At 43.7% G+C, this 24,332-nt stretch overlaps 1 protein-coding gene and 1 pseudogene across 1 annotated transcript; both read left to right on the forward strand.

The window, feature by feature from the left end:
- Positions 1–27: 27 nt before the first annotated feature.
- Positions 28–17,192, forward strand: LOC129854924 (neuronal acetylcholine receptor subunit beta-4-like). Its single transcript, XM_055922105.1, has 10 exons — positions 28–3,128; positions 7,089–7,234; positions 7,411–7,455; positions 7,586–7,695; positions 7,851–8,031; positions 13,190–13,351; positions 13,598–13,790; positions 14,232–14,574; positions 14,890–15,055; positions 16,463–17,192. The coding sequence occupies exons 1-10, from the start codon at positions 3,086–3,088 to the stop codon at positions 16,652–16,654; spliced, it is 1,581 nt and encodes a 526-aa protein (XP_055778080.1). The 5' UTR covers positions 28–3,085; the 3' UTR covers positions 16,655–17,192.
- Positions 17,193–22,801: 5,609 nt separating this feature from the next.
- On the forward strand, positions 22,802–24,087 carry LOC129854825 (UDP-glucuronosyltransferase 2A3-like; annotated as a pseudogene).
- The last annotated feature ends 245 nt before the right edge of the window (positions 24,088–24,332 follow it).

A 24,332-nucleotide genomic window follows, 5' to 3' on the forward strand; every position in this document is an offset into this window, starting at 1 on the left:
CATGTCACGTCAATAAACTAGTTTTGGTGTTGGCCGTGCATGTTGAGTAGTTTTATTTTGTGAAGGGTAGGCTACCAATGCAACAAACATCCTTACTGAAATACGTTACGGTGTCACTACACGAGGATAAGCAGCCAATGGCTTCAGTCAGGGTTTGAGATTGGGGTTAGTAGTCAATTACTTAATTTTTTACATTGCTTGTAGTACTCCTTCACAGCCACAAGGGGGCTGTTTAAAGTTGCACATCTTGTGCTCAAATCACAAAGTAGCAGCTGACCATATTACAGATTGTACTTTGTAAATTAGGGCTATAGATTATTAGATTAACACGTATATGCCATTGGGAAACACTGGCATCTATCTTAAATCTTCTTTTGCTCCTTAAACAACATGTACAGTACACCCTTTTGGTTCCCCAGGATTGGGGAAACACTGATATATAGACTAACATCCAGGCACCATAATGAGGTTTGGGGAAGAGAGACGACGAGTCTGCATCTGTTAAGGAAATTAAATGGTCAAAAAAGAACAAGGGGGTGGATTGTTGTCGGTTCATCGGTTCTGAGTGTTTATAGTTGTCAGATCTATGGGAGATATCAGGCCAACTCGGACTTATGGGAGTCTGATATCAGGCCAACGCGGACTTATGGGAGTCTGATATCAGGCCAACTCGGACTTATGGGAGTCTGATATCAGGCCAACTCGGACTTATGGGAGTCTGATATCAGGCCAACTCGGACTTATGGGAGTCTGATATCAGGCCAACTCGGACTTATGGGAGTCTGATATCAGGCCAACTCGGACTTATGGGAGTCTGATATCAGGCCAACTCGGACTTATGGGAGTCTGATATCAGGCCAACTCGGACTTATGGGAGTCTGATATCAGGCCAACTCGGACTTATGGGAGTCTGATATCAGGCCAACTCGGACTTATGGGAGTCTGATATCAGGCCAACTCGGACTTATGGGAGTCTGATATCAAGCCAACTCATTGTCATGACAAACTGACTTAGATGACAAGAGCACAAACACATCTTGGACCAGGCTATAGGAGTAGACAACAGATCTGGGACCAGGCTATAGAAGGAGACAACAGATCTGGGACCAGGCTATAGAAGGAGACAACAGATCTGGTACCAGGCTATAGAAGGAGACAACAGATCTGGGACCAGGCTATGGAAGGAGACAACAGATCTGGGACCAGGCTATAGAAGGAGACAACAGATCTGGTACCAGGCTATAGAAGGAGACAACAGATCTGGGACCAGGCTATGGAAGGAGACAACAGATCTGGGACCAGGCTATAGAAGGAGACAACAGATCTGGGACCAGGCTATAGAAGGAGACAACAGATCTGGGACCAGGCTATAGAAGGAGACAACAGATCTGGGACCAGGCTATAGAAGGAGACAACAGATCTGGGACCAGGCTATAGAAGGAGACAACAGATCTGGGACCAGGCTATAGAAGGAGACAACAGATCTGGGACCAGGCTATAGAAGGAGACAACACTGGCCACACTGCTGATTTTAATATTTGTTTTATTTTTTAATAAATGTAACCTTTAGTTAAGTAGGCAAGTCAGTGAAGGAAAAAGTTATTTATAATGACGGCCTACACCGGCCAAACCTGGACGACGCTGTGTATGCCGCCCTATGGGACTCCCAATCACGTCCGGTTGTGATACAGCCTGAATACTGCCTGGCCAGGTTGTGATACAGCCTGAATACTGCCTGGCCAGGTTGTGATACAGCCTGAATACTGCCTGGCCAGGTTGTGATACAGCCTGAATACTGCCTGGCCAGGTTGTGATACAGCCTGAATACTGCCTGGCCAGGTTGTGATACAGCCTGAATACTGCCTGGCCAGGTTGTGATACAGCCTGAATACTGCCTGGCCAGGTTGTGATACAGCCTGAATACTGCCTGGCCAGGTTGTGATACAGCCTGAATACTGCCTGGCCAGGTTGTGATACAGCCTGAATACTGCCTGGCCAGGTTGTGATACAGCCTGAATACTGCCTGGCCAGGTTGTGATACAGCCTGAATACTGCCTGGCCAGGTTGTGATACAGCCTGAATACTGCCTGGCCAGGTTGTGATACAGCCTGAATACTGCCTGGCCAGGTTGTGATACAGCCTGAATACTGCCTGGCCAGGTTGTGATACAGCCTGAATACTGCCTGGCCAGGTTGTGATACAGCCTGAATACTGCCTGGCCAGGTTGTGATACAGCCTGAATACTGCCTGGCCAGGTTGTGATACAGCCTGAATACTGCCTGGCCAGGTTGTGATACAGCCTGAATACTGCCTGGCCAGGTTGTGACCACAGAAAGGTTATGGTTTAGTCCTCCAAATATCTGGACATAGAAAGTATCATTGGAAACTATTTTTACTGTATCTTGGTCTTTGCCGCTCTGACATTGCTCGCCCAAATATTTAATAATGTTTAATTCCATTCCTTTACATTAGATTTGTGTGTGTTGTGAAATTGTTAGATATTACTTGTTAGGTATTGCTACACTGTCGGAGCAAGAAACACAAGCATTTTGCTACACCCGCAATAACATCTGCTAAACACGTGTATGTGACAAATAAAACATGATTTGATTTTGTATTTGGGTAAGAGGTTTCATGACATATTGTTTGTTGAATGCATATTATTTAAAATGGTCTATAATCAAATTTGGGTTTTGGTTTGTATATTGTATTGTAACGGATTTGTGGGATAAGTCTATGCTGGATGTGGACGTCTGATTCTCACATTAATATGCGACCCAGAACTGTCAGGTCAGTGAATATAAAACGGCCCCTTGCGGCTAATAGAACCCAGCTATGTCTTTTAACTGTGTCTGATCACAGGATTTTCAGATCTGCGATACAGATTTGGTTTCAGTTATTGTTTAGTATTAACTTTTTAATACATTTTCACCTGAAACTGTAAGTCAATCCTTATTCTTCAGAATTAAAGTTGTTGTAGTCAATTTTGATTTGGTAGATTTTTTTTTTTTAGTGGTCCATTGAACCTTACAGTACTTCACGGTCCACATCATTTGTGTGGGGATTGACTGTCTACGCCGTCGCTATGAACAGGACCGTCTGCCTCTGCTTTTGTATCCTGATCCAAGGTAAGTTTACAGATATGTTATTTCTTCTTTTAACACCTCATAGTTGATGTAGCCTGGTCCTAGATCAGTTAACGCCTCCTAGTTGATGTAGCCTGATCCCAGATCAGTTAACACCTCATAGTTGATGTAGCCTTGTCCCAGATCAGTTAACACCTCATAGTTGATGTAGCCTGGTGACAGATCAGTTAACACCTCATAGTTGATGTAGCCTGGTCCCAAATCTGTTTACCTCTGTGGTTGTTACCATAGGAGTTGGCAAGACGGCACAAACAGGAACACATCTGGAACCTGGCTAGAATTGATCCACACTGAATAGTGGTTATTGTCTCATGGGAAGTGTCCGTTTGAAATATTATCTTCCCTGTTGGTTTAGGTGCAGACTCAGAGGAGAGGTTGGGATTTTAGATTGTTCTGGGTACGTTAGGGAATATGGATGCAAGCAGCAGAATCAGATTAAAAAAACATCAAAATAACCCTTATGGAACAGCGGGGACTGTGAAGCGAGACACGCAGGTCCAGACACGGATACGCCACACAAACGCTAGCGCACTACACGCACGGACATTGAGATAACATTGTATGGTGGTATACGTTTTGAATTGTAGATATGTAGTAGTGTAATAATGTTATATAATGTACTGTTTTATGTGTAATATAAGTGCCTTAATGTGTTTGGACCCCAGGAAGAGTAGCTGCTGCCTTGGCAGGAACTAATGAGGATCCATGAACCCAGGAAGAATAGCTGCTGCCTTGGCAGGAACTAATGAGGATCCTTAATAAATACAAAACAGATTATTGGTTTATTTATTGGGAATAGGATTCGTTTCCCTGCCTTTGATACTTTCCATAATATATCTTATTCCTATACAGAGCATTCTGAAAGTATTCAGACCCCTTGACTTTTTCCACATTTTGTTACGTTACAGACTTTCCCTCATCAATCTACACACAATACCCCGTAATGAAAAAGTCAAAATAGGTTTTAAGAAATGTTTGCAAATGTATTCAAAATAAAATACAGAAATACCTTATTTACAATAAGAATTCAGTCCTTTTGCTCCGAAACTGGATTGTGCCGAGGCACAGATCTGCGGAAGGTTACCAAAGCATTTCTCCAGTATTGAAGGTCCCCAAGAACACAGTGGCCTCCATTATTCTTAAATGGAACCCGATGGTCACTCTGACAGAGTTCCCCTGTAGAGGTGGTAGAACCTTCCCAAAGGACAAACATATTTGCAGCACTCCACCAATCAGGCCTTTATGGCCGAGTGGCCAGACGGAAGCCATTCCTCAGTAAAAGGCACATGATAGCCCGCTTGAAGTTTGCCAAAAGGCACCTAAAGGACTCAGACCATGAGAAACAAGATTCTCTGGTCTGATGAAACCAAGATTGAATTCGTTGTCCTGAATGCCAAGCATCACGTCTGGAGGAAACCTGGCACCATCCCTACAGTGAAGCATGGTGGTGGCAGTATCATGCTTTGGGGATGTTTTTCAGGGGCGGGGAATAGTCAGTATTGAGGGAAAGATGAACGGAGCAAAGTAGAGAGAGATCCTTGATGAAAACTTGCTCCAGAGGGTTCAGGACTTCAGACTGGGGTGAAGGTTCACCTTAAAAACAGGACAACGAATCTAAGAACGCAGCCAAGACAATGCAGGAGGGTCTTTGGGACAAGTCTCTAAATGTCCTTGATTGGCCCAGCCAGAGCCCAGACTTGAAGCCGAACATCTCTGGAGAGACCTGAAAATAGCTGTGCAGCGACGCACACCATCCAACCTGACAAAGCTTGAGAGGATCTGCAGAGAAGAATGGGAGAAACTCCCCATATACAGGTGTGCCAAGCATGTAGCGTCATACCCAAGAAGACTCGAGGCTGTAATCGCTGCCAAAGGTGCTTCAACAAAGTACTGAGTAAAGGGTCTGAATGCTTATGTAAATGTGGTATTTCAGTTTTACATTTTTAATACATTTGTAAACATTTCTAAAAAAAAAAAAAATTGTTGTCATAATTGGGTATGTTTTAAGTCCATTTTAGAATAAGGTTGTAACATAACAAAATGTGGAAAAAGTCAAGGGGTCTGAATACTTTCCGAATTCACTGTATCCTCATTTTAAAAATAAATGTTTATTTATTTCATCTTTATTTAACCAGGTAGGCCAGTTGAGAACAAGTTCTCATTTACAACTGCGACCTGGCCAAGATAAAGCAAAGCAGTGCAACACAAACAACAACACAGAGTTACACATGGAATAAACAAGCGTACATTCAATAACACAATATAAAAAAGTCTATATACAGTGTGTGCAAATGGCGTGAGGTAGGCAATAAATAGGCCATAGTAGCGAAGTAATTACAATTTAGCAAATTAACACTGGAGTGATAGATGTGCAGATGATGATGTGCAAGTAGAAATACTGGTGTGCAAAAGAGCAGAAAAGTAAATAAAAACAAAATGGGGATGAGGTAGGTAGATTGGGTGGGCTATTTACAGATGGGCTATGTACAGCTGCAGCGATCAGTTAGCTTCTCGGATAACTGATGTTTAAAGTTAGTGAAGGAAATATAAGTCTCCAGCTTCAGCGATTTTTGCAATTCGTTCCAGTCATTGGCAGCAGAGAACTAGAAGGAAAGGCGGCCAAAGGAGGTGTTGGCTTTGGGGATGACAAGTAAGATATACCTGCTGGAGCACTTGCTACGGGTGGGTGTTGTTATCGTGACCAGTGAGCTGACATAAGGCGGAGCTTTACCTAGCAAAGACTTATAGATGACCTGGAGCCAGTGGATCTGGCGACGAATATGTAGCGAGGGCCAGCCGATTAGAGCATACAGGTCGCAGTGGTGGGTTGTATATGGGGCTTTGGAGACAAAACGGATGGCACTGTGATAGACTGCATCCAGTTTGCTGAGTAAAGTGTTGGAGGCTATTTTGAAAATGACATCGCCGAAGTCGAGGATCGGTAGAATAGTCAGTTTTACTAGGGTATGTTTGGCGGCGTGAGTGAAGGAGGCTTTGTTGCGAATTAGAAAGCTGATTCTAGATTACATTTTGGATTGGAGATGTTTAATATGAGTCTGGAAGGAGAGTTTACAGTCTAGCCAGACACCTAGGTATTTGTAGTTGTCCACATATTCTAAGTCAGAACTAATATACTACTATATATAGTATATAGGACGGTAGGTAGCTTAGAGTGTTGGGCCAGTAACCTAAATGTTGCTAGTTCGAATCCCAGAGTTGGCAAGGTGAAAATTAATCTGTCAATCTACCCTTGGTCAAGGCACTTCACCCTAATTTCTCCAGGGTCGCCGTCAATAACGGCTGATCGCTAGCTCTGACCCCACTCTCCGAGGGTGTCACAGGGGGAGTTGGGATATGCAACAAAAAACAGATTTCCAGGTCACACCTCAGACTCGTACAGGTTACCCACTTGTATATGCAATGAAACATATTTGACCTATATCTTTACACCTCACAGGGCATCTATTGTACATTACAACACATTCTGTCAATTCAGAAAGTAAACTGACATTCCAATTCAGAAAGTAAATTTGACACTCCAATTCAGAAAGTAAACTTGACACTCCAATTCAGAAAGTAAACTTGACACTCCAATTCAGAAAGTAAACTTGACACTCCAATTCAGAAAGTAAACTTGACACTCCAATTCAGAAAGTAAACTTGACACTCCAATTCAGAAAGTAAACTTGACACTCCAATTCAGAAAGTAAACTTGACACTCCAATTCAGAAAGTTAACTTGACACTCCAATTCAGAAAGTAAACTTGACACTCCAATTCAGAAAGTAAACTTGACACTCCAATTCAGAAAGTAAACTTGACACTCCAATTCAGAAAGTTAACTTGACACTCCAATTCAGAAAGTTAACTTGACACTCCAATTCAGAAAGTAAACTGACACTCCAATTCCTCATTGCTTTCTGAATGCTGTGTTTATTTCCAGTCGGTCTCTGTGCGGAGTCTGAGGAGAGGCTGCTGAAGTGGCTACTGAGTAGAGAGCGCTACAACAAGCTGATACGACCGGCCAGTAACCGGTTTGAACCGGTTACCATCAAACTGCAGGTCTCCCTGGCACAACTGATCAGTGTGGTGGGTTTATTGGATTGGATTCTATTGCACTTTACTGTTTTGTTTTGTAATTCTATTGTATCAGTGTGGTGACCGTTCAGTTCTTTTATTTTCATTTGAGTTTATATAGAAATTACGAAACGTAATGGAATTCATAAAAGTTTGATACATATTTAACAATATGTCTTCTTTTGTAGCATGACAGGGAACAAATTATGATCACCAATGTCTGGCTAACACAGGTGAGAAGAACGATCATCTGTCCAGAATACATACAGTATGTAGTGTGGGTGTCATTATTGAACACCACATTATGGTGAAGGTGAGAGATTTACCTCTTGCTACTACTAATAACCATCCTTCTCGCCGTAGAACTGGGTTGATTACAGGCTGTCATGGGAGCCCTCAGACTTTGACGGGATTGACAAGCTCCGCATTCCCTCCCGTCATATATGGCTCCCAGATATTGTACTGTACAACAAGTTAGTATCAAACCCTCCGGGGAAAAGCATGTGCTTTAAAAATGATTGTGTAGTCAATTGTATGATGCTGCTGGGAATTCACAGACAAAGTCAAAAATATTCAACATATTCCGAGAGCCTAAAATCTCACTGACGAGTCCTCCCGCCATCTGTAGCGCTGACGGTATCTATGAGGTGACGGTCTTCACCAACGCCATCGTCCTGTCCAACGGCAGCATCTTCTGGCTCCCTCCAGCTATCTATAAGAGTGCCTGCAAGATCGAGGTCAAACACTTCCTCTTCGACCAACAGAACTGCACTCTGAAATTCCGCTCGTGGACCTATGACCACACTGAGGTAATACATGGAAATATATTGTGCTTTATCCCTGATAATGTGGTCCTCTGTAGCTCAGTTGGTAGAGCATAGCGCTTGCAACGCCTGGATATTGGGTTTGATTCCTGGGACCACTCTTATACAAATTTTAGCTAAATTGAATATGTCCGGATTTCTCTATTGAGGCGTAGAAATGGTATATCATGCACTGTGGTTGGAAGAAACATGGGAAAGTTATGCTGCTTTTAAAGGTGATACACTTGTAGAAGAAAATGCCCATTGAAAGATTTTGCTGAGATTTTTACCCTTCCTAGAGAGCTCTTCTTTGATTACACACACAAATCAAATCAAATTGTATTTGTCACATGCGCCGAATACAGTGAAATGAGTAACGGAGTACTTGAACGGACGTCAAAGTTCAATCTTTAACCAGAGATCCCATTTTTTTCAAATACTGTACAACTATTTGGAGGAATGTGCATTGTGGCTGCCCGAATTGGCAAGTGAAATTGTGTATTGAAGGCAACGTTCATTTGTGCATGTAGGGCACACAAAAAACACTATGTTGTACTGTTTCCGCCTGCTAAATGGTTAGCAGGGTGAAAAGGCCGTGGCTCGGCTGGCTGAGGTCCTTGATGATCTTCTTGGTCTTCCTGTGACACCGGGTGCTGTAGATGTCCTGGAGGGCAAGTAGTCTGTCCCCGGTGATGCGTTGGGCAGACCGCACCACCATCTGGAGAGCCCTGAGGTTGCGGGCGGTGCAGTTGCTGTACCAGGCGGTGATACAGCCTGACAGAAGGCTCTCGATGGTGCATTTGCAGAAGTTTGTGAGGGTTCTAAGGGCCAAATCAAATTTCTTCAGGCTACTGATGTTGCACCTTCTTCACCACAGTGTCATGTGGAGGGACCATTTCAGGTCCTCAGTGATGTGCATGCAGAGGAACTTTAAGCTTTTTACCCTCAACACTGCGGCCTCGTTGATGTGGATTGGGTCGTGCTCTTTCTCCTGTAGTCCAAGACCAGCTAGTTAGTTTTGTTGACAATAAGGGAGAGGTTATTTTCCTGGCGCCACTCTGCCAGGGCTCGCACCTCCTCCATGTAGGCTATCTCGACGTTGATGATAATCAGGTCTACCGCTAGGGTTACTCTGTGTACTCGAACGGACGTCAAAGTTCGATCTTTAACCAGAGATCACATTTTCTTTCAAAATACTGTAAAACTATTTGGAGGAATGTGCATTGTGGCTGCCTGAACGGGAAAGTAACATTTTGTATTGAAGACAACGTTCATTTGCTTTTTACATGTGCATTTGTGGGGCACGCACACAAAAAATACTAAGCCAAGCAGCACACCACCCTAAATTCCCTTTGCCCTCTGTGTCTCATTCACTCAATTGCGTTCCGACTGCTCCCTCCACACATGCCTGCTGAGTGCGTACAGAAGCTCCACTTAGGCCTACAGAAATAAATGCCTATAAAAATATATCTAACTGATGGGATACACAATCTACATTCCTCGCCAAATGACGACAGTTTTATTACAGATTACTAATGGATATAATGGTTGATTGAAGTAGGAAAATATGTGTTCCAACAACGAGCTGCAGTTCTGGAATAATTGCGTCCCGTCTATTTTCCGCTTAAGCTACTTTGCGAACTGCTAGTGCCATTTAAAGTTGTTAAACCTAGGCTATAACCCCCTAAACATAGACAAGTTCCACACTGAAAATATGCCAAAACATGATTTATTTATCTAGGCAAGTCAGTTAAGAACAAATTCTTATTTTCAATGACGGCCTAGGAACAGCCTTGTTCAGGGGCAGGAGGTCCTTGATGATCTTCTTGGTCTTCCTGTGAAACTGGGTGCTGTAGATGTCCTGGAGGGCAGAACGACAGATTTTTTACCATGTCAGCTCGGCGATTCGATCTTGCAACCTTTCGGTTACTAGTCCAACGCTCTAACCACTAGGCTACCTGCCGCCCCAGTTTGATAAAGACAAAGAGCCTATTTTCATCAGAATCATTAAGCATATGTCTACTCTTTAAACAGATGTTGTGGCCGTAATTCATCACCATGCAGTGTTCAATGTGGAATTGTTCATCCATTTTGAAAATTCCAAAGAACAGGCAGAATAAACTCAACTGAACATCTGTATATCAAAGAGAAGACGGATTGTTTTTGGTTCGTAACCCTGAAGAAATTCTTTAAACTCGACAAATTCCTCGTTTTAAAATGATCTCTCTTTGACAATAACTGTTCGAGGCATCACTTCGCACGGGCAACTTTGTCTGCTAAATTAACAAAACAAGGCTATGCCAAACTTGATGATTGAGTTGGAAATGTGCATAGCCACGCAGTCATGGATGAACAGGGAGTTCAGGAGGGGGCTGAGCACGCATCCCCTTTGGGGGCCCCCTGTGTTGAGGATCAGCATGGCAGAAGTGTTGTTGTCTACCTTCACCACCTGGGGTCAGCCTGTCAGGAAGTCGAGGTCCCAGTGCACAGGGAGGGGTTCAGACCCAGGGCCCTGAGATTAGTGATGAACTTGGAGGGTACTATGGTGTTGAAGGCTGAGCTGTAGGCAATGAACAGCATTCTTACATACGTATTGCTCTTGTCCAGGTGGGATAGGGCAGTGTGCAGTGGCGATTGCATCGTCCGTGCATCTGTTAGGGTGGTATGCAAGTTGTAGTGGGTCTAGGGTGTCAGGTAAGGTAGAGGTGATGTTGCCTCTCAAAGCACTTCATGACAACAGAAGTGAGTGAGTTCTACAGAAGTGAGTTCTACGGGGCAATAGTCATTTAGTTCAGTTACCTTTGCTTTCTTGGGTACAGGTGGACATCTTGAAGCAAGTGTGGACAACAGACTGGGATAGAGAGCAATTGAATATGTCCTTAAATACTCTAGCCAACTGGTCTGTACAAGCAAGTGTGGACAACAGACTGGGATAGAGAGCAATTGAATATGTCCTTAAATACTCTAGCCAACTGGTCTGTACAAGCTCTGAGGACGCGGCTTGGGATCCCGTCTGGGCCACAGTCTTGCCACGGAGATCAGGAGTACACAGTCTTCGTGAGCGACGGGGACCCACGTCGGCACCTCAGCGTTTTCCTCGACGTGGGCGAAGAAGGTGATTAGTTTGTCCGGGAGTGAGTCATCAGTGTCCGACAACATGGCTGGCTTTCCCTTTCTAATCCATGATTGTCTGGAGGCACAGCCACATGCGTCTCGTGTCTGAGCCGTTGAATTGCGACTCCACTTTGTCCCTGTACTGTTGTTTTGCCTATTTGATTGCCTTACGGAGGGCATAGCTGGTCTGTTTGTACACATCCATGTTTTCCAGTCACCTTGTGGTGGTTTGCTCTTTTTTTAGTTTTGTACGAACGCTGCCATCTGTTCACATTTTATGGTTTGGATAAGTTCTAATCATCACAGTAGGGAACAACATCCTCTATGTACTTCCTGATGAACCCAGTCACCGAGTCAGTGTTTACGTCGATACTATTCCCAGCGGCGACCCGGAACATTTGCCGGTTCGAGTGATCAAAATAACCCTCAGCCATAGATTCCGATTGGTCAGACCGATGTCGAACAGTCCTTAACACAGGTGCTTCCTGTTTAAGTTCCTGCCTATAGGCGGGGAGGAGCGGGATGGAGGTGTGATCTTATTTGACAAAGGTGAGATCTGGGGATGGCCTTGTAAAGTAACAATGGTTAAATGTGTCATCTCCACGTGTAGCATAGGAGATGTGATGGTAGAATTTTATGAGCGTTTTCCTCAGATTTCCTTTAATAAAGTCCCCAGCTACAATAAATGCAGCCTCAGGATATGTGGTTTCCAGTTTGCGCAAAGTCCAGTATAGTTCCTTGAGAGCTGTCGGGTTGAGGGGAAATATACACGCCAGTGACAATAACCAAGGCAAATTCTCTCAGGAGGTAATACGGTCAGCATTTGATGGTGAGGTATTCCAGATCGGGGAACAAAAGGGCTTGAGTTCCTATAAGTTACCACAATCACGCCAAGCATTGTTAATCATTTGACATGTACCCCTCCACCTTTGTTTTTTCGGGAGAGTTATTTCTTCCTGTCTGTGCAATGAACAGAGAACCCCACTGGCTGTATGGACGGGGACAATATATCCGGAGAGAGCCATGATTCCGTAAAACAGAGGATGTTACAGCCCCTTATGTCTCTTTGAAAGGAGATCCTCGCCCTGAGCTCGTCTACTTTATTGTCCAGGGACTGAACGTTAGCGAGTAATATACTCTGAAGTGGTGGATGGTTTGCTCGCCTCCTGCACTTGAATAGAACCAAACTTCTCCGGCGTCAACGTTTTAGTGGAGCACCCGGGATGAATAGAGCTGCCTCGGAAAGCCCAAACAAAGGATCCAGGTCAGGGAAGTCGAATTTCTGGTGAGGGCCAATCTAATGTCCAAATGTTCTTTTCGGTTGTAGGAAAGAATACTAGAAATCTTCCACTGTAAGAAATAACACACAAATAAGCAAAATTCTGGAAAGCTGGCTTGGAGCTAGAAACAGAGCGAATGTGTCTGTTGGCTCCATCTTGTACAGCGCCAACATGTAAACACATGCGAGTAAGCATGGCAATGTCCTCCAGAGTCTCTCTACTTATCCCAGCTAAATCCAGGGAAGCAATGTTTTTGAGAGCTGTAGCAACACTTTGCAGTTGTCCAAAGCTAAAACTTTACCCCAAATCTGCGGTAGCAAAGATGATCTATGTACTGACCGGCGAAGCTCCCATTGTGTTATAGACTGAAGCCTGTGACATGACAAACCAATCAGGACTCCTATCTTGGCATGTCCAACCATTCTATTATCTCAGCCAATCATGACTAAACAGGAAGGATCCTTTACTTCTCCTTGTATAGCTCAATGCTTTCTCTTTGGCTGAACTAGTCTCATCAGTTTATTTATTCTTGTTTACAGATCCCATACAAGTTTATAATTAAGGCGTATGAATGTTCACATGTTCAAGAAGGTATTTCTGCCCCAATTTTTTTTAAATAATAGCTTTTTCAGACGGCCCTACTGTGAAGTAGGAACTATAGTCAAATGCCTTAGATCCTGTAACCGGTTACGTGTGTGTATTGTCTGAAACAATATGTATTTTAATTGTCAATGTATTTTAATTGTCAAATCTAAATCCAATCAAAACAGGTGGATCTGGTCCTCAGAACAGGTGTTGCCAGTATGGACGACTTCACGCCCAGTGGAGAGTGGGACATCTTGGCTTTACCCGGGAGACGTACTTTCTCCGGCTCAGAGCCCATCTACGTGGATGTGACCTATGACTTCCTGATCAAAAGGAATGAATATATAGTGCCATTTAAAAAAAAATCTTAATCTTCAACTGTTTACAATATATTCGTTTTGTTACTTTTTCTAGTCCTATCATAAGATGTTATTATTTTTTACGATCGAGGACCACTTTGGAAATGCTTGTTTTCATTCATGCATTCATGTGTCATCATCTGGAATCATACGCTACACATCTTGTTGAGGTATTATTTGTACCTCAGATAAGATTCAATTAAATTCTGCTCAATTCAATGTATTTCTAGGAAGCCGTTGTTCTACACCATAAATCTGATTATCCCCTGTGTCCTCATCACCTCTCTGGCTGTGCTGGTCTTCTACCTGCCCTCTGACTGTGGAGAGAAGATCAGTCTGTGTGTCTCTGTACTGTTGGCCCTCACTGTGTTCCTGTTGCTGATATCTAAGATCGTACCGCCGACCTCGCTGGACGTGCCTCTGATCGGTAAGCTCTGTGCCAGGGACAGTATTAACCAAGGGTACTGGTCTAGTAGGAATGCTGATCTGGAATCAGTTTGACCTTTTTTTTTTAGATCCTAATGAATAAGATTATATTGTCCAGTGGGGACCTGATCCTAGATCAGCACTTCTGCTTTGTGCACACAGGTCCTGATATTCACCATGGTGCTGGTGACTTCCTCCATCACCATTATGTGATGGCTCATACATAAGCTTAGTGTTAAGTAGGGCTACAAAAATAGTATATATATTTTTTTATCCTACATATCTGAAAAAATATTATTTTACTTTTGAATGTACAGTGTAAATTAAAAGAAAGGTCAAGTTCAACATTTTTATTAGGAAAAACAACATTGCATAATGCCATTTTTAAATGAGATGCTTTCACACTCCTCTCTCTCTCTGATCACTCTCTCTGATCTGCTAGGTAAATACCTGATGTTCACCATGATTCTCGTAACCTTCTCCATCGTCACCAGTGTGTGTGTTCTAAACGTCCATCACCGTTCCCCCAGTACACACACCATGGCCCCCTGGGTTAAAGTTCTGTTCCTGGTCTGGCTGCCTGCCCTGCTGTGCATGAGGCACCCCCAGAACAACTCAGCCAGACAGCGGCTCCGTCAGAGGAGGCAGCAGTCGCTCCAGAAGACCAAGGAGGCTAGCCCAGGCATGGATAAACCTGAGTGGGTTGGACCTGACCCTGGCTTGGCCTCCTCTCCGTCCTCATCTCCATTCCTCCTATCTACTGGGCCTTTCTACCTCAGAAAAAGGTAATTCTACTATTTCTATCATGTACCATTATTTGTATTTCATTTTTTTCATTTTATTGTGGTCAGGTGATCACCAGAAGATGTAATCAACAGATTATGAATTTACGGTAATGTATGTACATTTTCTTGAAAATGTATCAAATAAACCTGTAACTGATGGTTCCCTTGACATGTAAAGAAAATGTATAATTTATTCATTTAATTAATTAATTCATTCATTCAGGAGTGTGAGGACACGAGGGGTTTCTTACATGTAAAGAAAATGTATAATTAATTAATCAATGAATTAATTCATTAATTCATTCATTCATTCAGGAGTGTGAGGACACCAGAGGGGTTTCTGCCCACGGAGCAACTGTCTGGTCGGCCATGGTGTGGCAGCTCCAGCTCTGACATCAGTCACAGTCCTGACCTACAGGAAGCTGTCAACGGGGTGCGATACGTCGCTGACTACATGATTAGAGACGACGACAACAAGACTGTGAGTCAATCTGGTCTTATTTGATTTGTTGTTTTTGTTTGCTGCAAAAATTGGTTTATCGTATCTACCACATCAGAAATGCAGAAAATCAGAACACAATAAGATGTGATGGTCAGAATGTAAAAAAAAGTAAGAGAGATCGCAGGTTGGAAAAGCTACTTTTCTGTCCAACATAAAAACTGAAATCTGTCTGGAAGGACCATTTTTCTTCTGTACAGCTGGAGATTGACCTTCAAAGCTCTTCAAGCCCAGTCTTTTGTTTTATGTGTGTATGTGTCGTAATGTTTTTGGACCCCAGGAAAGAGTAGCTGCTGCCTTGGCAATGCCTAATGGGGATCCATAATAAACCCCAGGAAGAGTAGCTGCTGCCTTGGCAACGCCTAATGGGGATCCATAATAAACCCCAGGAAAGAATAGCTGCTGCCTTGGCAATGCCTAATGGGGATCCATAATAAACCCCAGGAAAGAATAGCTGCTGCCTTGGCAATGCCTAATGGGGATCCATAATAAACCCCAGGAAAGAGTAGCTGCTGCCTTGGCAACGCCTAATGGGGATCCATAATAAATACAAAATACCTGTGGGCGGAGCTACACCTCTGATATTAAACTTTGTTCTGCAGCATTTTGTACAGTTGATCATTCGCTCTCTTTTTTCACGTGTTCTGCAATGAATGGATGGATGTGTGAATGGGTGGATGTGTAAGTGGATGTATGGATGTGGGTGGGTGTGTGAGTGGATGTGTGAATGGATGTGGATGAGTGGGTGGATGGATGTGGGTGTGTGGATGGATGGATGTGTAAGTGGATGTGTGAGTGGGTGTGGGTGTGTGAGGGGATGTGGGTGGATGGAAGTGGATGTGGATGGATGGATGGATGTGTGGGTGGATGAGTGGGTGGATGGATGGATGTGTGAGTGGGTGTGTGAGGGGATGTGGGTGGATGGAAGTGGATGTGGATGGATGGATGGATGTGGATGAGTGGGTGGGTGGATGGATGTGTGGGTGGATGGATGTGTGGGTGGATGGATGTGTGGGTGGATGGATGTGTGGGTGGATGGATGGATGTGGGTGTGTGAGTGGATGTGTGGGTGGATGAATGGATGTGGGTGAGTGGGTGGGTAGATGGATGGATGGATGTGGATGAGTGGGTGGGTGGATGGATGTGTGGGTGGATGGATGTGTGGGTGGATGGATGTGTGGGTGGATGGATGTGTGGGTGGATGGATGTGTGGGTGGATGGATGGATGTGGGTGTGTGAGTGGATGTGTGGGTGGATGAATGGATGTGGGTGAGTGGGTGGGTAGATGGATGGATGGATGTGTGGGTGATCATGCTGCTTTACTCCCCCAGACATTTGAGTCTCTTCTCTAGACCGTTCTCTCTCCTTTTCTGACCCTGTGTTCATCAGGTGATTGAAGACTGGAAGTACGTGGCGATGGTATTGGATCGGATGTTCCTGTGGATCTTTGCAGTAGGCTGTATAGCCGGTACTCTTGGGATCTTCCTCCAACCTTTCTTCCAGCAACAGACCATCCCCATCCGGAATCTCAGCAGCCCCACGTCACCAAGGGACGTCATCTTGAAGGATTCCATTGTTTAAAAAAAATATTATCCATGTAAACAGATAATGTCTAGCTTTAAAAGCGGACCGCATGAAATGATCTGAAGGACTTTACTGTCAACTGGCTAATGCCATTACTATTTCTTAGCTACAATTTATTACAATGATGATGAAATGGATGATCTGGGATTCCTGCCGTCATTATATGGGGGGAGTCGATAGAGCAGTGTCTGACTGCTGTAGGCTGAGGAAGATGCTTTGAATTGACCGTGTTCGGTAAAGAGATGTTTTGTGATGATGGATAGACTTTAATTAACAACACGGTAACATTATGCATGTTCTCTAAACTGAATGTCACAAACTGAGAAAATATATGAAGTGTGCTGCCACCCTATGTCAATGTTATGAATTTAAAAAGAGGTCATAAAGAAGGCTACTCAACAAAACGCTGAATGGATGGTTGGTTTGAACACGAGCAGGTTCTTATTATGAGGCGTGTTGTGATCTCTCCACTTTTAATCCTCTGTGCTCAATTGCCTTGTGGTGACAATATTACATCATCCCAGGTTCAATTTAACTAATGTGCTGCGTGTGTTTATGAAAGAGTGGCGGGGGGGGGGGGGGGCTTTATTCAACACATTTTTAGAGGTCTATCTAATGAAACATAACCTAATGTAAAGGTCTACATATTCATATCATACTCATACAGTCCCAATTAATTTTATGACATGAGTTGTCTGTGTAGCCTGGAGAAATCCAGTCTGTTTGTGCTAACATTCCACTCCTCGTCATGCCAAACAATGACACAAGAGTACAAGGAGTAGAATGTTAGCACCAAACAAAAAGGTGATGGATTTCAGGCTAAGGCCTGTGTGATTTATCAAACTATTTCTTAGGATGTATGAGCAGTAGGAGTTGATACATAGCTTGGTTCCAGATCGGTTGGTGCTGCCATGACAACTCTGATGGTGATTGTCAAACCAAACAAACAGACTTGACGAGACGGTACTGTTACGAAACCAACGACAAGCCTGCTGATATTGTTGCACTCGCTTTGTCTAGGGGTCCTAGGCCTAGTAACCTGGTCTGTAACCTGAATGAATGTGTGCATTTATGAAACAAATAAACGTTTGAGGACCGCTTTGGATGCACATGTTCCCTGGAGACAGAAACTTACCGAGTCCAGGACCAGCTCTGTCTTGACCACTTGGTCGAACTACAACCAGGCCAAAATAAAGATTCCAAACCAACCAGCAGCCTCACGTCCACCAAACCAACCAGCAGCCTCACGTCCACCAAACCAACCAGCAGCCTCACGTCCACCAAACCAACCAGCAGACTCGTGTCCACCAAACCAACCAGCAGTCTCACGTCCACCAAACCAACCAGCAGCCTCACGTCCACCAAACCAACTAGCAGCCTCACGTCCACCAAACCAACTAGCAGCCTCACGTCCACCAAACCAACTAGCAGCCTCACGTCCACCAAACCAACCAGCAGCCTCACGTCCACCAAACCAACCAGCAGCCTCACGTCCACCAAACCAACCAGCAGCCTCACGTCCACCAAACCAACCAGCAGCCTCACGTCCACCAAACCAACCAGCAGCCTCAAAGCTCTCCAAGCTGACACTGACTGATCAGCGTAATTGGCTGCACCAAATGTGCTTATCAAGTCTTGGCTTAGCACCTAGACCCGTTTGCTGCCACCTGGGGATGGAGTGTGCAAGAGTATCCTGGGTAGTGTGTGTGTGTGTCCTAACACTGACCCCCCCCCCCCCCCCCCCCATTTCATAACAGTACAAACAGATCTGGGACCACCAGACCAGCTGCTCCTCCTATCCGCAACCCATTCTGTGCTTCCTAATGTGATTTTCAGCAGTCAGAATATACTATGGAATAATGGCTGGTTGCATAACCATAAACCCTCCCCCAGGGTTCAGATACTATTTGAAATCTTTCAAATGCTTTTGGGCGTTTGCTTAAGTCTGCTTGGAATGACGGATTTGTACCTTTTTCTACTGGTTTCATTGCCACAGCAAAGCTCTACGAAAGCCTATTCACAGCAAAAGTACTTGAAATTATATCAAATTGTATTTGAAGCCAGGTCTGACCCAGATGTATCATATGATCTTGCGCAACTATGAGGCCATCTGAATATGACCCAGTATAATATATATTTTTTTAAATATATTTTTTGGTTATATCCAATTGGTAGTTACAGTCTTGTAACATCGCTGCAACTCCCGTACTGACTCGGGAGAGGTAAAGGTCGATAGCCATGCTTCCCCCGAAACACGACCCCGCCAAGCATGAGCCAGTATGTAATTGTGATCTAGGATAGGACTAGGGTGACAGTATATGTTAGCATAGATTAGGTTACCTATTAGTTGAATATTGAACTAACAGCTCAAAAACAAATATATAAAAAGGACCAAATAGAGAATTTTATTATCTGATTCCTATACATGTCTGATGTTATAGAATGTGCTCAATACTATAGCTGATAGCTAGTTAATTAATGGGATTGATTGACATCTACTTCCTTGTATTTTATGAAGGTTTCCAGTGAACGATTCACCATGGGTGAGTGGATATATCAACCAACCCTGATCTCATTGGCTGTACTGCTCGTCACTCTGTGACATCTAGCATCTAAAGGGGTAAAATCCTGGTGTACCCATTGGACGGAAGCCACTGGGTCAACATGAGAGTCGTCATGGAAGAGCTTTATTCCAAAGGCCATGACATCACAGTGGTGCGAGTGTCAAACCACTGGTAGATTTTCTTAAACAATTTTTATTTCACCTTTATTTAACCAGGTAGGACAGTTGAGAACAAGTTCTCTTTTACAACTGTGACCTGGCCAAGATAAAGCAAAGCAGTGCGACAAAAACAACACTGAGTTACACATGGAATAAACAAACGTACAGTCAATAACACAATAGAAAAGTCTATGTACAGTGTGTGCAAATGTAGTAAGGATAGGGAGATAAGGCAATAAATAGGCCATAGTGGCGGAGTAATTACAATTTAACATTTAAACACTGGAGTGGTAGATGTGCAGATAATGATGTGCAAGTAGAGATACTGGGGTGCAAAAAAATAAATAACAATATGGGGATAAGGTAGTTGGGTGTGCTATTTACAGATGAGCGGTGTACAGGTACTGTACAATGATCGGTAAGCTGCTCTGACAGCTGATGCTTAAAGCTAGAGAGGGAGAAATAAGTCTCCAGCTTCAGTGATTTTTGCAATTCATTCACGTCATTGGCAGCAGATAACTGGAAGGAAAGGTGGCCAAGGTAAGTGTTGGCTTTGGGGATGACCAGTGAAATACATCAAGTAGAATTCACCCCCACCACACCTACATCACCATCCTTTAACACTGGTGGCTTCCATTAAAACTTCTTTGGTGAATTTATATTAAGTAAACATCCGAAAATCATGCTTCACTCAAGGACACTTGAAGTGTCCTTTTTCGGGTTTCACAAGAACATGGCTGAAATGATTGTTCGGGTCCTTGAGGAGTTGATCCATTCTCTCCAGGATGGAAGTTTTATGGATCCTGGCACGATCTTCTTCTGGTATACAATGTCAGATGGACCATCCAAGGTGAAGCTCATTTGGTCATCGCCCCGTCACCTCTGTCCTGCATCCCATTCACACCCACAGAGTTGACAGACAAGATTGCATTCCCCCGGAGAGTCACCAACGTCATAGCTTACATTCTCGAGACTTAGTGCACACAGAAAGTATTCACACCTATCGACTTTTTCCACGTTTTGTTGTGCTACAAAGTGGGATCAAAATGGATTTAATTGTAATTATTTTTTACACAAAAAACATTTTGTAACAACATTTGTAAATATATATCTTGATCAGATATGTATTCAACCCCCTGAGTAAAAACATGTTAGGATCACCTTTGGCAGCGATTACAGCTCTGAGTCTTTCTGGGTGAGTCTCTAAGAGCTTTCCACACCTGGATTGTACAATATTCGCCCATCATTCTTTTTCAAAATTCTTCAAGCTCTGTCAAATTAGTTGTTGATCATAGCTAGACAACCATTTTTAGGTCTGTAACTGTAACTAGGCCACTCGGGAACATTCACTGTCTTCTTGGTAAACAACTCCAGTGTATATTTGGCCTTGTGTTGTGCTGAAAAGGTATATTCATCACCCAGCGTCATGTGGAAAGCAGACTGGACCAGGTTTTCCTCTAGGATTTTGCCTGTGCTTAGCTCCATTCCATAAAAAAATGTAATCCTGAAAAACTCCCCAGTACTTAAAGATTACAAGCATACCCATCATGATGCAGCCACCACTATGCTTAAAAATATGAAGAGTGGTACTCAATAATGTGTTTGGATTTGCCTCAAACATAACACTTTGTGTTCAGGACAAAAAGTAAATTGCTTTGCCACATTTTTTGCAGTTTTACTTTAGTCCCCTGTTGGAAACAGGATGGATGTTTTGCAATGTTTGTATTCTGTACAGGCTTCCTTCTTTTCACTCTATCAATTAGGTTAGTATTGTGGAGTAACTACAATGTTGTTGATCCATCCTCAGTTTTCTCCTATTACAGCCATTAAACTGTAACCATTTCAAAGTCACCATTGGCCTCATGGTAAAAGTCCTGAGCAGTTTCCTTTGTCTCTGGCAACTGAGTTAGGAGGGACACCTGTATCTTTGTAGTGACTGGGTGTATTGATACATCATCCAAAGTGTAATTGGTAACTTCATCATGCTCAAAGTGATATTCATTGTTTACCCATCTACCAATAGGTGCCCTTCTTTGTGAGGCACTGGAAAACCTCCCTGGTTTTTATGGTTACATCTGTGTTTGAAATTCACTGGTTGACTGAAGGACCTTACAATTATCTGTATGTGTTGGGAACAGATATGAAGTAGTTATTCAAAAATCATGTTAAACACTATTATTGCACACAGAGTGAGTCCATGCAACTTATTATGTGACTTGTTAAGCAAATGTTTACTCCTGAACTTATTTAGGCTTACCCAATAATGTTTGTACCATGTTTTGTGCTGATACCATGTTGTGCTGCTTCCATGTTGTCATGTTGTGTTGCTACCATGCTGTGCTGTCATGTGTTGCTGCCTTGCTATGTTGTTGTCTTAGGTCTCTCTTTATGTAGTGTTGTGTTGTCTTTCTTGTTGTGATGTGTGTTTTGTCCTATATTTATATTGTATTTATTATTTTTAATCCCAGGCCCCCGTCCCTGCAGGAGGTCTTTTGCCTTTTGGTGGGCCATCATTGTAAATGAGAATTTGTTCTTAACTGACTTGACTAGTTAAATAAAGGTTAAATAAATAAAAATAACAACGGGGTTGAATACTTACTGACCCAAGACATTTCAGCTTTTCGTTAATTTGTAAAAAAATAAAACACTTTTATATTATGGGGTATTGTGTGTAGGCCAGTGACAAAAATCTCCAACAACAAAATGTAGAAAAAGTTCATGGGTGTGAATACTTTCTGAAGGCACTGTACTCCATGGCATTTATCACAGAACCTGGTACAAACCGGTGGTCCAGCGTTACATCAGCCCTGACGTCGATTACAACACCGCCTTCCAGGAAGCAGATATCTGACTCATGCCGAATATGGGTGGGTTCCTCTTCCACGGGACCTGGAGGACTTTGTTCAGACTTTGGTCATGATTTATTTTATTTAACTAGGTAAGTCAGTTAAGAACAAATTCTTATTTTCAATGACGGCCTAGAAACAGTGGGTTAACTGCCTTGTTCAGGGGCAGAACGACAGATGTTTACCTTGTCAGCTCGGGGATTTGATCTTGTAACCTTTAGGTTGCAAGTCAAACACTCTAAACACAAGGCTACCTGCCACCCCCCAAGTAAGGATAGAATTGTTAGGTTTCAAATATTCATAGAAACCCATGATTCATACCCATGATGACTCTGGGGACCTTAGAAAGTCATCTGGAGGTATGGACGGATGGATGGATCCTTGAAGGATGAACGAATTAATCTTTTGGACAAATTGTAAATAAACGTTACCGAACACAGATTATGTCTGGACTAAAAAAACTATTTCAATGGTTAATCTCCATTGAGCGTGCTTTTTGGTTCAGGACCAGGCTTTATCTGTGTCTGGGCCCATTGAATTAAAAACAAAAGTCTACATGCATTTTCATTGTGGTTTATGTATACCGGACAGCGACCCTCCACCTTGAGTAACAACACCGGCCTGGTGAACACCTTGAGTAACAACACCGGCCTGGTGGACTCCATGAGTAACAACACCGGCCTGGTGGACTCCATGAGTAACAACACCGGCCTGGTGGACTCCATGAGTAACAACACCGGCCTGGTGGACTCCATGAGTAACAACACCGGCCTGGTGGACTCCATGAGTAACAACACCGGCCTGGTGGACTCCATGAGTAACAACACTGGCCTGGTGGACTCCTTGAGTAACAACACCAGCCTGGTGGACTCCTTGAGTAACAACACCGGCCTGGTGGACTCCTTGAGTAACAACACCGGCCTGGTGGACTCCTTGAGTAACAACACCGGCCTGGTGGACTCCTTGAGTAACAACACCGGCCTGGTGGACTCCTTGAGTAACAACACCGGCCTGGTGGACTCCTTGAGTAACAACACCGGCCTGGTGGACTCCTTGAGTAACAACACCGGCCTGGTGGACTCCTTGAGTAACAACACCGGCCTGGTGGACTCCATGAGTAACAACACCGGCCTGGTGGACTCCTTGAGTAACAACACCAGCCTGGTGGACTCCATGAGTAACAACACCGGCCTGGTGGACTCCTTGAGTAACAACACCAGCCTGGTGGACTCCTTGAGTAACAACACCGGCCTGGTGGACTCCATGAGTAACAACACCAGCCTGGTGGACTCCTTGAGTAACAACACCAGCCTGGTGGACTCCATGAGTAACAACACCGGCCTGGTGGACTCCTTGAGTAACAACACCGGCCTGGTGGACTCCTTGAGTAACAACACCCGCCTGGTGGACTGACTCCTCCAGAAGGACCTCTTGAGACACCCCAAGACCCGGGCCTTCGTAGCCCACTGAGGAACCAACAAAGTCCAGGAGGCCATCTACCATCCTTATCGGCCTCATTCTCGCCTTTGACCCACCCGACAACCTCTCCAAGGTTTAGGTGAGGGGAGCAGCTAAGATGGTTGACATCGTCACTGTGGACAGAGAAGTGGTTGTCATGCAGAGGTCGCCTAGACTACACAGAGGCCAAGCCATTAAACCGCTGGACAAGGCAGTGTTCTGGATCGACTTTGTTAAGTGACATAAAGGAGCTGGTCACCTGAGGACAAACTCCCATAAAATGTCCTGGATTGTGTCCCACTTCGGTTGATATGAAAGCGACTCTGCTGATGTGGGTGTTGCTCGTAACCCTGGCTTGGCTAGCAGATGTCAGATGGGTTTTGTGTTTTGTAGGATTAAAGTGAAGTGATTAAGTCATGTTTTGAGATATGAATATATTCATTGATCAATCAGCAAATGATCAATACCATTCATATTTTATCCATAAAATGTATATTTTATCAATATCAAAATATATATTTTTCTATATAATGCGTCATTCTCAATTTTCTTGAACATATGGATTTAAAAAAATTCTGATGCAGTATACTCGAGACAGACAGTGACATAGAGAGGAAAAATGTCATGATGACCTCATTCATTGTATCAA

Source organism: Salvelinus fontinalis, chromosome 5, assembly GCF_029448725.1.
Source record: "Salvelinus fontinalis isolate EN_2023a chromosome 5, ASM2944872v1, whole genome shotgun sequence".
Taxonomy (NCBI): domain Eukaryota; kingdom Metazoa; phylum Chordata; class Actinopteri; order Salmoniformes; family Salmonidae; genus Salvelinus; species Salvelinus fontinalis.

Bases quoted from the DNA above. Each gene is read 5' to 3' on its own strand.
- LOC129854924 (XM_055922105.1), top strand. From the start codon at position 3,086: ATGAACAGGACCGTCTGCCTCTGCTTTTGTATCCTGATCCAAG. The intron at 7,235-7,410 runs GTGGGTTTATTG...CTTCTTTTGTAG, and splicing joins TGGCACAACTGATCAGTGTG to CATGACAGGGAACAAATTAT. The intron at 14,575-14,889 runs GTAATTCTACTA...TCATTCATTCAG, and splicing joins CCTTTCTACCTCAGAAAAAG to GAGTGTGAGGACACCAGAGG.